A 12,383-nucleotide genomic window follows, 5' to 3' on the forward strand; every position below is an offset into this window, starting at 1 on the left:
ACAAATTATACATGATTATACATAACCTGAAAGCTAAATAAATAAGCTTTCCATTGATGTATGGTTTGTTAGGATAGGACATTTAAAAAAAAAAAAAGGAATCTGAGGGGGCAAAATAATCTAAATATTGAGAATATACCCTACTTAAGACTGGTTTTGTAGTCCAGGGTCACATTTAATTTTAACAATTAAATATATTATTTACACATAAAGTATATATGGATCACCCTCGTGATCCAAACCTCTATGAGTTTCTTTCTTCTATTAAACATAAAAGATAATTTGAAGAATGTTGTTAACCAAACACTTGACAGTAAGCCATTGTCTTTTATTGTATGGAAAAAAAAATACTATGGAAGTCAATGGCTACCATCAACATTTAAAGGTGCTCAAGCATACTTTTTGTCTCAAGTACACACTCTTAAAAATATTTTTTGCTTCCACAAAGAACCATTCAGTCAAAGGTTCTTTAAATAACCATCTCTTTCTTACCTTTTTATAATCTGAAGAACCTTCTTTTGTGAAACATAAAGGTTCTTCAGAAGGTTCTTTATGGAATCATTTAGTCATAAAAGGTTCTTCTATGGCATCGTGAAGCACCTTTATTTTTAAAACTGTAGTAATGATAATAAATAGGTAACTTTGACCCTTTTTTCTGCCCATCAGCTTGGAGTTGTTATGTTCAGTTAAGCCTGCCTCTCAACATACATTAGGTTAATTATTTAAGTTATTTAATTTATTATAAGAACAGTTAAATGGGCCATTTATTTATGGCCACCAGCTGAACATTAGAACCAGTACTCAACAGACTGACGTTATCTCAAAGCAACAGTCATAATTCTCAGAACATAAATAACTATGCATCTGAATAGGCCTACCTCCTTGTTCCAAAGGCTTGTAGTTTTCTCATAGTCAGCTTTGGGGATGATGCTGGTTTTGTTGCAAAACTTTCTCAGCATTAAACCACTGAATATATGTGAAAAATCAGCATGTTTCTGCCAGACTCGCGTGATACGTGGAAGTGTGCTGTTTGGTTGAGTCTGTGCGATTCACGGTGCACAGCATGGTTCCCTCTTGTTATGTTCCTCCATCAGGATTTGGCTCTGCCTCAGCTCTCTATAGGAGCAAAACGCACAACATGAATAGAGCTAGCATTCCTGAACACGTTTCAGAATGATGAATATGGAATTAATGTGCAACATACTGTAAGTCATTTGATTTACATTATACTGCAAAATAAAACAAATAAAATCTATTTATTCACCCTCATCCCGTATGTTGTTATTCTAAGAATGTTCATACAGCTCATCTTCATACAAAGCTCCAAAAAAGGTCAAAAACACCAGTGAAGTACCAAAATAGTGGTCCACATGTCTTGTGCACTATATGAAGTCTTCTGAAAATATGGAGCCACATGATAGCTTTGTATGAGGAACAGAAAATTTTGTTATTCACTGAAAAAGTTCCTCAAGCTTTCGAATGCCATTCATCATTCTGCATGTTTGAATATTTTGTGCTATGTTCGATTGTGACAAATGCCAGAATGTGGAAGTGGGTTTCAGTGAAGTCAAACCTGGCTCGCTCTTTTTGAAATGTGTACTCAAAAAAGATTCAAATTCTTCGGCAATGGAAGATTTTTAGTGTATAAACACAACTTCGGACTGTTTTCTACATTAATCAAGCGTATGCTGTAAATATACTTGGAGTAGTTTTATAGTAATTTTATGGGGATTTTGCTATGAACTAATTTTTTATGTTTTTGGACGCATAATTGCATGCTATTTGCAATTAAAGAAAAATGTGTTGCAGTTTAAATTTATATTACGAGCTATTAGCTGAACTTTAGATTACTTTTTTTATTAACTTAAATGGGACTTAAAGGATTAGCTCACTTTCAGAACAAAAATTTACAGATAATGTACTCACACCCTTGTCAATCGAGATGTTTGTGTCTTTCTTTCATCAGTCATAAAGGAATTATGTTTTTTGAGGAAAGCATTTCAGGATTTTTCTCCATATAGTGGACTTCTATGGTGGAAGTCTAATCCTTTAAGTACATCTTTAATACTTATTTTATAATGAATTCTGTTGTATTTGAAATATGGTTCAAGTTTATTGTTGAATGTACAGACAAGCATTTATGGTGAACTAAAATGTACTTTAATGTAATTTGTTTTGAAACTGTCGTGATATTTAGTCATGGAGAATCCTGAGAGGAGACTCCTGACTCCTATATTCCTGTAGTTGTATTTTAGTTGAACTTTATATTGGTTATTTATTATTCATGAAGTAAGTTGGTGTTAAAAAAAACAAAGTTACATTTTTGGGTGAACTGTTCTTAATGGGATAATTGGCTTGGTAGCATTTGCATAGAACAGGGTTGTTTTTACTTTATGCTAATAATATTTTGCACTGATTTTTCTGTTTCTGTTGGACTATTGCCATAATAAAGAATAGAAAATTACTTATAACTAATAGCTGACCCTATGTACTTGCATTTAGTTTTTGGCACCGCAAAAAAAAAAAAAAAAAAAAAAAAAAATGAAGAGCATTTCTTGCCATAGTCTGTGAAACTTTAATTTCTGAGGTAAAACATTTTTCACAGCAGAACTGACACAACAATCTTGAGCTTGTGGGAGTGTGCTTAGAAGTACACACTGTGTCCCATTGCTCACAAATGTCCAATTCTTTCCCCTATTTGAATTCTCTGATGCATGAAGTATTAAATCACAGGGAACAGTGAAAAAATATCTTTTTTTTTTTTAACTTACTTTACTTTCATTGTTTCTACTTTTAATCTTTCTAAGAATATATAATTCCCAGACAATAGATTAAATAGTACATGTTACTCACTGCATGTGTGCATGTAATATATTTGTAAACCAATAGCTATTTGAAGGTCAACAAAAAATAATTAAAAAATAATAAAAATAGTTTTATATAGTCAATACCAATCAAAAGTTTTTTTTAACAGTAAGATTTTTTAAGTCTCTCCTGCTCATCAAGCCTGCATTTATTTGATCCAAAGTACAGCAAAAACAGCAACATTTTGAAATATTTTACTATTTAAAATAACTGTTTTCTATTTAAATATATTTTAAAATCTAATTTATTCCTGTGATTTCAGAGCTAATTTATTAGCATCATTACTATAGTCCTATATATCTAATAAGTCCTATATAGGCTAATATTCTGATTGGCTGCTCAAAAAAAAAAAAAAAACCACTTATTATTATTATTATGTTAAAAACAGCTGAGTATAATTTTTTTGACTTCTTTGGTGAATAGAAAGTTCAGTAGAACAGCATTTATCTGAAATAGAAATCTTTCATAACATTCTTTATCACTTTTATTCAATTTAATGCATCCCTGCTAAAAAGTATTAATTTCTATAATTATAAAAAATATTAGAATGATTTCTGAAGGATCATGTAACACTAAAGACTGAAGTAATAATGGTGAAAATTTAGCTTCACAGGAATATGATCACAGGAATAAATTACATTTTTAAATATATTCAAATATAAAGCAGTTATTATAAATTGTAAGAATATTTCACAATTTTACTGCTTTTGCTGTATTTTGGATCAAATAAATGCAGGCTTGGTGAGCAGAAGAGACTGTAGTAGTTTAATAAACATAAATATTGCATGGCGTCCACTAAAGAGTACATGTACTTTCAGCTTTGGAATAAATAATAATAAAAAAATACGTAAAATCTGATTAAACACGTTCATTACTTTTTCTATTGAATATATACAGTCTAGCCCGGAAATTATTCATACCCCTGGCAAATTCTGACTTAAAGTTACTTTTATTCAACCAGCAACTTTTTTGTTTGACCGGAAATGACACAGACTTCTCCCAAAAGATAATAAGACAATGTACAAGAGGCATCATTGTGAAAAAAAAAATTCTCTTTTATTTACATTAGAACAAAAAGTGGCATGTCCAAAATTATTCATACCCTTTTGCAAACTGTCACAGTCTATGGGAAAATCCAAAGTTCTATACCATTCCAAATAGTCCAAGCTGTTCTAAAGCATCCTAATTACCCTGATTCATTGTGAACAGCTGTTTTAATCAACTCAACAGATGAAAAGCTTTTATTTACATTTGAACAAAAAGCGTATCACCACCAAAGCCATTCTGGTGAATCTGGGCTCTGCTGGTGGCAACATCTCAAGGCAGACAGTCCAACGGACACTGCACACCCCTGGATTCCACGGACGCAGACCAAGGAGGACACCACTTCTCCAGATAAGGCACACAAATGCCCGCTTGTCTTTTGCAAATGCTCATCTGGACAAAGAAGAATACTTCTGGTCTTCTATTTTATGGTCAGATGATAGAAAATAAATTGTTTGGCCACAATGACGTAGCCTTCATTTGGTGTAAAAAAAGAGAAGACTTCAACCGTAAGAACACCATCCGCACTGTCAAACATGGTGGTGGGAACCTAATGTTTTGGGTGTGTTTTCAGCCGGTGGACCAGGGAACCTAATCACAGTAAACGGCACCATGAAACAGGAGTAATACATCAAAATTCTCAACAACAACATCAGGCAGTCTGCAGAGAAACTTGGCCTTGGGCACCAGTGGACATTTCAGCACGACAACGACCCAAAACACAGCAAAAGTGGTGAAGAAATGGTTAGCAGACAAAAACATTAAAGTTTTGCAGTGGCCCAGCAAGAGACCTGACTTAAATCCAATTGAGAATCTGTGGAGGGAGATAAAGATCAGGGTGATGCCAAGGAGACCCTCCAACCTGAAAGAGTTGGAGCTCATCGCTAAAGATGAATGGGCAAAAATACCAGTGGAGACATGCAAAAAGCTGGTCAGCAATTATAGGAAGCGTTTGATTGCTGTAAAAGGCTTTTCTATTGATTATTGAGAAGGGTATGAATAATTTTGGACATGCCACTTTTTGTTCAAATGTAAATAAAAGATGAGTAATAATTTTTTCCACCATGATGCCTCTTGTACATTGTCTTATTATCTTCTGGGAGATGTCTGTGTCATTTTAATAAAACAAAAAAAAATTTGCTGGTTGAATAAATGTAACTTTAAATCAGAATTTGCCAGGGGTATGAATAATTTCGGGCTTGACTGTATATATATATATATATATATATATATAAATAAGCTTTCAGTCAGCAGATAATCTCTCCTTCAAAATGCACAAAAACCATCAAAACGTTTAACGGTCAAATATGTGTCAAATATGTCAGGGTTGGACTGATACACTAATACAGAATCAGCCACATATAAAAAAGGTTTAAGTTAGTACATTGTTAATAAAGTCTTTTTTTTTTATCTTGTTTGTTTGCCTGGGCAAGAGACTTGTGAGGCTTCCATCCAATTGTAGTTCTAGCTATATGGTTGAAACATACAGTCCAAATTTTTTATTTATTATTTTCAAATACTTTATGGTGTTTTGATCCTGCAGCATGTGAGGGAAGATAATAACAGTCCCTTGAAATGAAAAAAAAAAAAAAAAAAGGCTCTGGCACAACAGCCTGGAAGTGTAAGATTGCTTGTTTTTAGGAATCCAACAACAATTTCAATAGAGTGAAAAATGTCCTAAAATATGTTTTAAAATGCTTACAATAAATATTCTTTGTATTTTACAATAAAAATACCATTTGCTTAGTGTACAAGAACACTAAGCAAATGGTACCTTTAGGTTTTGTTTGAACTTATTCTCTATTACTGACATTTTCTCAGAGGAGAAAAAGCTATAATAAAGTAACTGATGGTACATCTTTTTTGCCTCCCTAGATAAAAGTTATCATACTCAAGCATGGAGACAAACTTTTAAAAATATTCACCATATTTATTGCCATTTATGACAGCTGAAATGACTTTTGTTTGTTCAAACTGAATGTGCTTTCTCTGCGTAAACAAGCGACCCAGAATATACAAGTTCTAGTGCTGAGATATAGTGTAAAAAGTCAAGCAATCTGATTAAAACTTTATTTATTATCTTTTTAACTAATATGCAGTAAACAGTCTGAAGGCCATCCATTCCATCCGAAGCTAAAACTCTCAAAAGAACCTTTGTTAAAAATCAATTATGAGAAAGGAAGACATATTTTAAATAAACATTTGAATTTAAACTTGGAATTAAAATGCATTATTTTTTATTTTAGTAATTGCTTAAAATGCTGCTGTAAAGTACCATAAATTAAACAAAATTTTATGGTAAAGGAAAAAAACATAATAATTACATTTTTTTACATCGTCTTTCTAACATACATGACTGATAGTGAAGTCTTCTTTGAGTGGCTTGTAAAATTGAAGATCCTTTCCAGACTGCAAAACCAAACAGAAACATTAGTGCACTGATTAGCTTTCTGAAATCATGAACACTGTAGTTTGTCTTTTGTAATTGTGCTGGTAATATGGCACCTTTGCACTTACATTTGTTTCACACAATTCTTTCATAGTCAAGACAGAGAAACTGAGGGTCACACAGAGCTGAAGGGCTGATATGATCATCATAGTGACATCCAGTGCATCACGGAGAGTCATCCAGTGGCTCATCTAGACATGGGAAATTTTAGTGTGTAATTGAATAAAAGCAATTTATCCCAAAATTCCTGCACCAGGAGTCTCAAAACAAAACAGAAACAAAACATAAAAATACATAAAAAAACATAAAAATATCTTTGTTCTCTTTTAAACTAAAGTTGCAGCTGACTAATAACCCTCTCACACAACCGTTTGCCAATGTAGACATCTGTTATTGCAAACATACTTATGTACAAACTAATAAACTCTATTCTAATTAAAGTTTAAAAATGGTGTGTGTGACCTGAAATCATAATTGAAGATTAAACTGAAATGATTTTTATCTTGAAAGCAGCTCATTGGTCTTTAATTTGAGATCCCTGTCCTTTTAAAGAAAACAAGGAACAATTACCTTTGTGGTGTTGTAGTATATATCTTCAGTAATCTTAGCATCCACCAAGTCCCATGCATACAGTGCAAGGCCTATCATAGCCAGCAAAGCACTGACTTTGTTCAACACCACAGTGACAAGCAGCTGTAATACACAAAACCAAAATACAATGAGATGAAAATCAATCAATTTGAATGGAAAACTACTGTTTGTGATTATTAAAGACTTACCAGAAAATAACTGGGGAACTGATCTGCAACAATAGACACCACTCCAACTACAAGAAACTACGAAGCAAAGCGAAAAAAAAGAGAAAAGAAATAAATAAATATAAATAAATCATCAAAATGTGAAATTCACATAATCAACACTGATTATTAATTCTGACTGACTTTGTGAATGGACTCACTTAAAAACACAAGAATAATCAGAATCAGAATGAGGTATAATTCTTACCACGCCACCAAACCATAATGGAATATTAAACATCATAATGTGATCATGTATCCCATAGGTTAGAAATAAAATCCCTGTGACAAGATTGAGGACTCCTGCTATAATCTGCACAATCTATAGAAAAAGAGAAGAATGTCGTTTGCGATGAATCTTAAAATGCACAACATTACATTTCATTGCATTACCTTGAGCAATAGTTCTATCACATTGAATCCCTTAAGTTTACTCGGCTCTAAAACCTAGTATACTTTGAACGTTGAGCAGACATGGGCTATGCGTGAGACTGAATGAAACATGGAAAGTGAAGTACACCATTCATTTTACTATCAAAAGTCATTCACCTTATTAGAAATCAGTGTATTATCAGAAGATTTGAAACTGAAATTTTATGGTAAAAACTTATGTACTGACATAAGAAAAGAAAAGAAGTGAGAGAGATGCGAGATTTTTAGTACATCATGGCTTATTTTGTTCTTTTGTTCTCTTCGCACATTACTATCACATGACTTTTAAAGACTTAAAATGTTGTGCACCAGCTATATGGACTATTTTATGGTGCAAGTAAAACACTTACAGTTGAGGTCAAGAGTTTACACCCCCCAAATGTTAATTATTTTACCAAAATAAAATAAAATTTGAACAGAATGGAGATGTGGACATTTTTCTTTAGAGACTACAAAAGATAGTTACATGTTTCAAATTAGACGAAATAAGTTACACTGATCTTCAAATTCTAAAAGTTTTCACCCCTCTGTTCCTAATGCATGGTTTTTTCCTTCTGGAGCATCGGTGAGCATTTGAACCTTCTGCATATGAGTCCCTCAGTTGTCCTCAGTGTCAAAAGATGGATCTCAAAATCACACAGTCACTGTTGGAAAGGGTTCAAATACACAAAAAGGCTGAAAAACTAAAGAATTTGTGGGACCTGAAGTATTTTTTGAAGAACAACGGGCAGTTTAACAACTATCACTACACACAAACAAAAATAACCACAGCTGTGGATCATTGAGGTAAAAACACACTATTAAGAATCAAGTGTATGTAAACTTTTGAACGGGGTTATTTTATAAATTCAACTATTATTTTCTCTTGTGACAGTTTATGTAAACATATTTTATGTGAAATATATTATTCAGGTCAGTACTAAATAAACAATAACATGCATTTTGTATGATCCCTCTTGTTTTGGTAAAATAATTAACATTTTGCAGATTCTGAAATGGGGATGTAAACTTTTGACCTCAGCTGTAATTTATTTCTGATGAACTGTCTCTTTAAGATGGACCTTAAGTCATACAGCCTTTTTTGAACATGATATGAAATGCATACATTGTTACCTCAAATCAAATAAAATGTCACTTTAGAAAGAAGCTCAACAATCTATGACTTTTGTACAAATGTAGCCCACATAAGAAACACATTAGATCACTGCAGTTAACTAGTCAGCATAAAAACGTTTTTTGACCATCATTTGATTAATATATTTCATTCAGTTCATTCAGTCGTAATTTAATAAAGAGTTAAGGGACTACATATGAGATTTTAAAACATTAGGCTTTAAACACAAGTTGCTGACTTTGTAAATGGCATCAAACAAGTCTAACAACACCAGAGAATCACACATTTTCCAAACTTTCACATTGTTCCAAACACAAAAAACTCAATGCTTTCTTACTAGGAAACACATGACAAATAAAAACAAAGATTTAGCTTAAAATGCACTGAATAGAACCATAGAATGCATTGATACAATATTTTAAATTGTTCTCTGATATCTGCATAGAAGGTATGGGAAAGGGCAAAAATTCTCCAGAAACGGTTTTACGGGTTCATTTACAACCCAAGGATTTGTCCCTAGAATGAAATGGTCTGTAATTACCTTATTTGGAAGGTTCCTGAATAATAATGATGAGCTCTGCTCTAATTGGATATGCAGGTCATTGAAACTGCCGTTTTGAATGCACAATCATTTTACTTTTACTTTTGTGATCGCATATGTTCTGTGTAATGTTGTACTACAGCAGCAGTACCTACCACATATTTTACAAATTTACTGTAGATGCTTAGTGATACTCAGGATCTTTAAATCATTCGCCATTGTCCGCGAAGTCATCTCTCCGTTTATGTGGTAAGTGAAATCTTATGTACTGCAATGTAACAGGCTACCGCTAACAATAAGCTAACCATGTCCCTTCAGTGGCTGGCTTTATTTTATTAGATCGCCTTATTTGTTTTCCTTGCCTTTCTGAGTACAGACACCAACCTTGCCTCAGACACAGACACCATCCCTGCACTTAACATCTCCTGCACAACCTGGGACATAACATTTATTCCCACGATCTGCCTTTTTCCCTACTATAATCGCTTTGTATAGCTGAAGATCATCTGATGATTGGGCTATGCAAATGTTGGGGGTGTAACTATTAATGATCACAAGACTATTACGTAATAGTCACTGTTATGATAGGATTAGCCTATTTTTCAGTGGTCTTTTGCAAACACCAGATTTATATAAGAAGGAGAAAACGATGGTGTTTGAGACTCACAGTATGTCATGTCCATGTACTGAACAGTTATTATTCAACTATGCCAAAGTAAATACAGTTTTTCATTCTATGGCACCTTTAAAATATCTGATATCCACCGACTGATGGAATCATAGTCTGAAGCTAAAAAAAAGGCAGTCTGTATGTATTTTATGTGAAATCTGTCAAGACCTAGCCTACTGCTGAAAATCAGCAGACTGGCCAAATCAAACAAATCAAACATCTGAGCAAATGTCATGTAGTTTATTTTTAGTTTTAGTCTTTAGTTGAAATGCCTGTTTCCGTGTCTATCTCACCCCAAGTGCCATATAGATGTCCATCATCTTCCCTTTCACGTGATGTGATACGGCACACACTGGACTGCGGCACATAGAGCCCAGGATCTGACACAGAATTGGACATTTGCTATTCTGGTTTGAGGCGATGGTGATCATTGTCACCCCCTCATCCTGAGACATTGTCGGAGACATCCTGCAAAAATGATTATTAAGAGGTTATATAAAATATGTAAACTCAGGAGTAAAACAACAACGACAAAAACAAGCAAGGTCCAGAAGAACACAAGGCACACTTTAAATAAATTCAAATACGTTTCTTGTTCATTATAATTATGATAGAATTTTTTGTACACATTTAGTTTTGTTCCTTCTCACACAACAAATTAAAGCAAGTAATATTGTTGACTGATTTCTGTGTCAGCTGCATTAAAGTTTCACAAGAACAGAAGCGTGACCTGCTTTGTTTGATAAAAAGTTGTTAAGATTGAGATCACACACCTGATTTCACCACGAAACAATTATTTATTAACTACATTTACAGCATTTACGTTTTACAGATTGAATGTGAAACTGAGTGTTAAACTCACCTTGAATGTAATTGTGTCAGTTACAAGCCATACAGTTTCACACTGTTCGTCTCTGTCCAAAACAGAACCTGTTTTTTTCTTTCTCGACAACAACACCCCTATGAATCTCCTAAAATATAAAAGAGGAATGTTGTCTGTCTACACATACCCGCAACCCATAAACTTGTAAGAGAGGAAGGAAGTTACAAAAATGAAAGTAGATGACTTGGACATTCCCCTCTCAGATATCATTCTAATATGCAGATTTCATTGTCTGTTATTAGCAATTATTATTGGTGCACAACTATTAACTAGAAAAAAAGTTTGTCAAGAAAAACTTTAAATTGGCTTGAAAAAACCTGATCGGAAAGTGTGAAAAAGTTTAACATTTTTAAAAACATTTTTATGGTTTTCAGTCCAAAAAAAGATTGAAGTTTAAAGTAGTTTTAAAGCTTAAAGCTTGAATGTTTTGAAAGCAATACAGTCTGTCAGATGGATAGATGGATAAATGGATAGATATCATGTTTTAGTTTGTTGCTAGCATGTTTCTAACTTATTTAGCATGTTATTAGCATGTAGCTAGCATGATTAGCAAGTTACTAACATGTTGCTAGCATTTTTCTAGCATGATGAACATGTTGGTTAGCATGTTTGTAACATGATTAACATGTCACTAGCGTGTTGCTAGCATGTTTCTAACATGATAAGCAGCTAGCATGATTAGAATGTTGCCAGCATGTTGTTATCATGTTTCTAACATGATTAGCATGTTGTTAGCATGTAGCTAGCTTGTTTTAACATGATTAGCTTGTTACTAGCATGTTGCTGCATGATTAGAATGTCGTTAGCATCATGTTAGCATTAGTAGCCTGTTGTTAAAATAATTAGAAAGTTACTAGCATGTTTCTAGCATGATTATCAAGTTGTTAGCCTGCTTCTTGCATGATTAGCAAGTTACTAGCATGGTTAACATGTTGCTAATATATTTTAGCATGATTAGCATGTCAACATGTTTCTAACATGATTAGCATGTTGTTAACATATTTTTAACCTAATTAGCCTGTTTCTAGCATGTTTCTAACATGATTAGCCCGTTACTAGCATTGGGGGTAGCATGATTAGACTGTCGCTAGCATCATGTTAGCATTAGTAGCCTGTTGTTAACATGATTAAAAAGTTACTAGCATGTTTCTAGCATGATTAACAAGTTATTAACATGTCGTTATCCTATTTATAGCATGTTTCTAACATGATTAGCCTGTTACTAGCATGTTGCTAGCATGATTAGAATGTTGCTAGCATCATGTTAACATTAGTAGCCTGTTGTTAACATGCTTAACAAGTTACTAGCATTATTAACATGTTGTTAGCACGTTGTTAACATGTTTTTAACCTAATTAGCCTGTTTCTAGCATTTTTCTAACATGATTAGCCTGTTACTAGCATGTTGCTGCATGATTAGAATGTTGTTAACATCATGTTAGCATTAGTAGCCTGTTGTTAACATGATTAGAAAGTTACAAGCATGTTTCTAGCATGATTATCAAGTTGTTAGCATGTTACTAGCATGATAAGCATGTCGTTAGCCTGTTTCTAGCATGTTTCTAACATAATTATAATGTCGTTAGCA

General features: G+C 33.2%; 1 protein-coding gene across 1 annotated transcript; it reads right to left on the minus strand.

The window, feature by feature from the left end:
• Positions 1-6,234: 6,234 nt before the first annotated feature.
• Positions 6,235-10,910, minus strand: tmem176l.3b (transmembrane protein 176l.3b). The gene is made up of 7 exons (XM_073836238.1): positions 10,775-10,910; positions 10,206-10,380; positions 7,364-7,477; positions 7,138-7,194; positions 6,929-7,051; positions 6,427-6,549; positions 6,235-6,318 (listed from the first exon to the last, which is right to left on the minus strand). The coding sequence occupies exons 2-7, from the start codon at positions 10,377-10,379 to the stop codon at positions 6,253-6,255; spliced, it is 657 nt and encodes a 218-aa protein (XP_073692339.1). The 5' UTR covers position 10,380; positions 10,775-10,910; the 3' UTR covers positions 6,235-6,252.
• Positions 10,911-12,383: the final 1,473 nt, after the last annotated feature.

This window comes from Garra rufa, chromosome 3 (genome assembly GCF_049309525.1).
Source record: "Garra rufa chromosome 3, GarRuf1.0, whole genome shotgun sequence".
Lineage (NCBI taxonomy): Eukaryota > Metazoa > Chordata > Actinopteri > Cypriniformes > Cyprinidae > Garra > Garra rufa.

Excerpts from the sequence above, each read along its gene's own strand:
- tmem176l.3b (XM_073836238.1), bottom strand. The coding sequence starts at position 10,379 with ATGTCTCCGACAATGTCTCAGGATGAGGGGGTGACAATGATCACCATC. Across the intron at positions 7,478-10,205 it reads ACATCTATATGGCACTTGGG|ATTGTGCAGATTATAGCAGG; the intron begins GTGAGATAGACA and ends CTTTTTCTATAG. Across the intron at positions 6,319-6,426 it reads AAGAATTGTGTGAAACAAAT|TCTGGAAAGGATCTTCAATT; the intron begins GTAAGTGCAAAG and ends TTGGTTTTGCAG.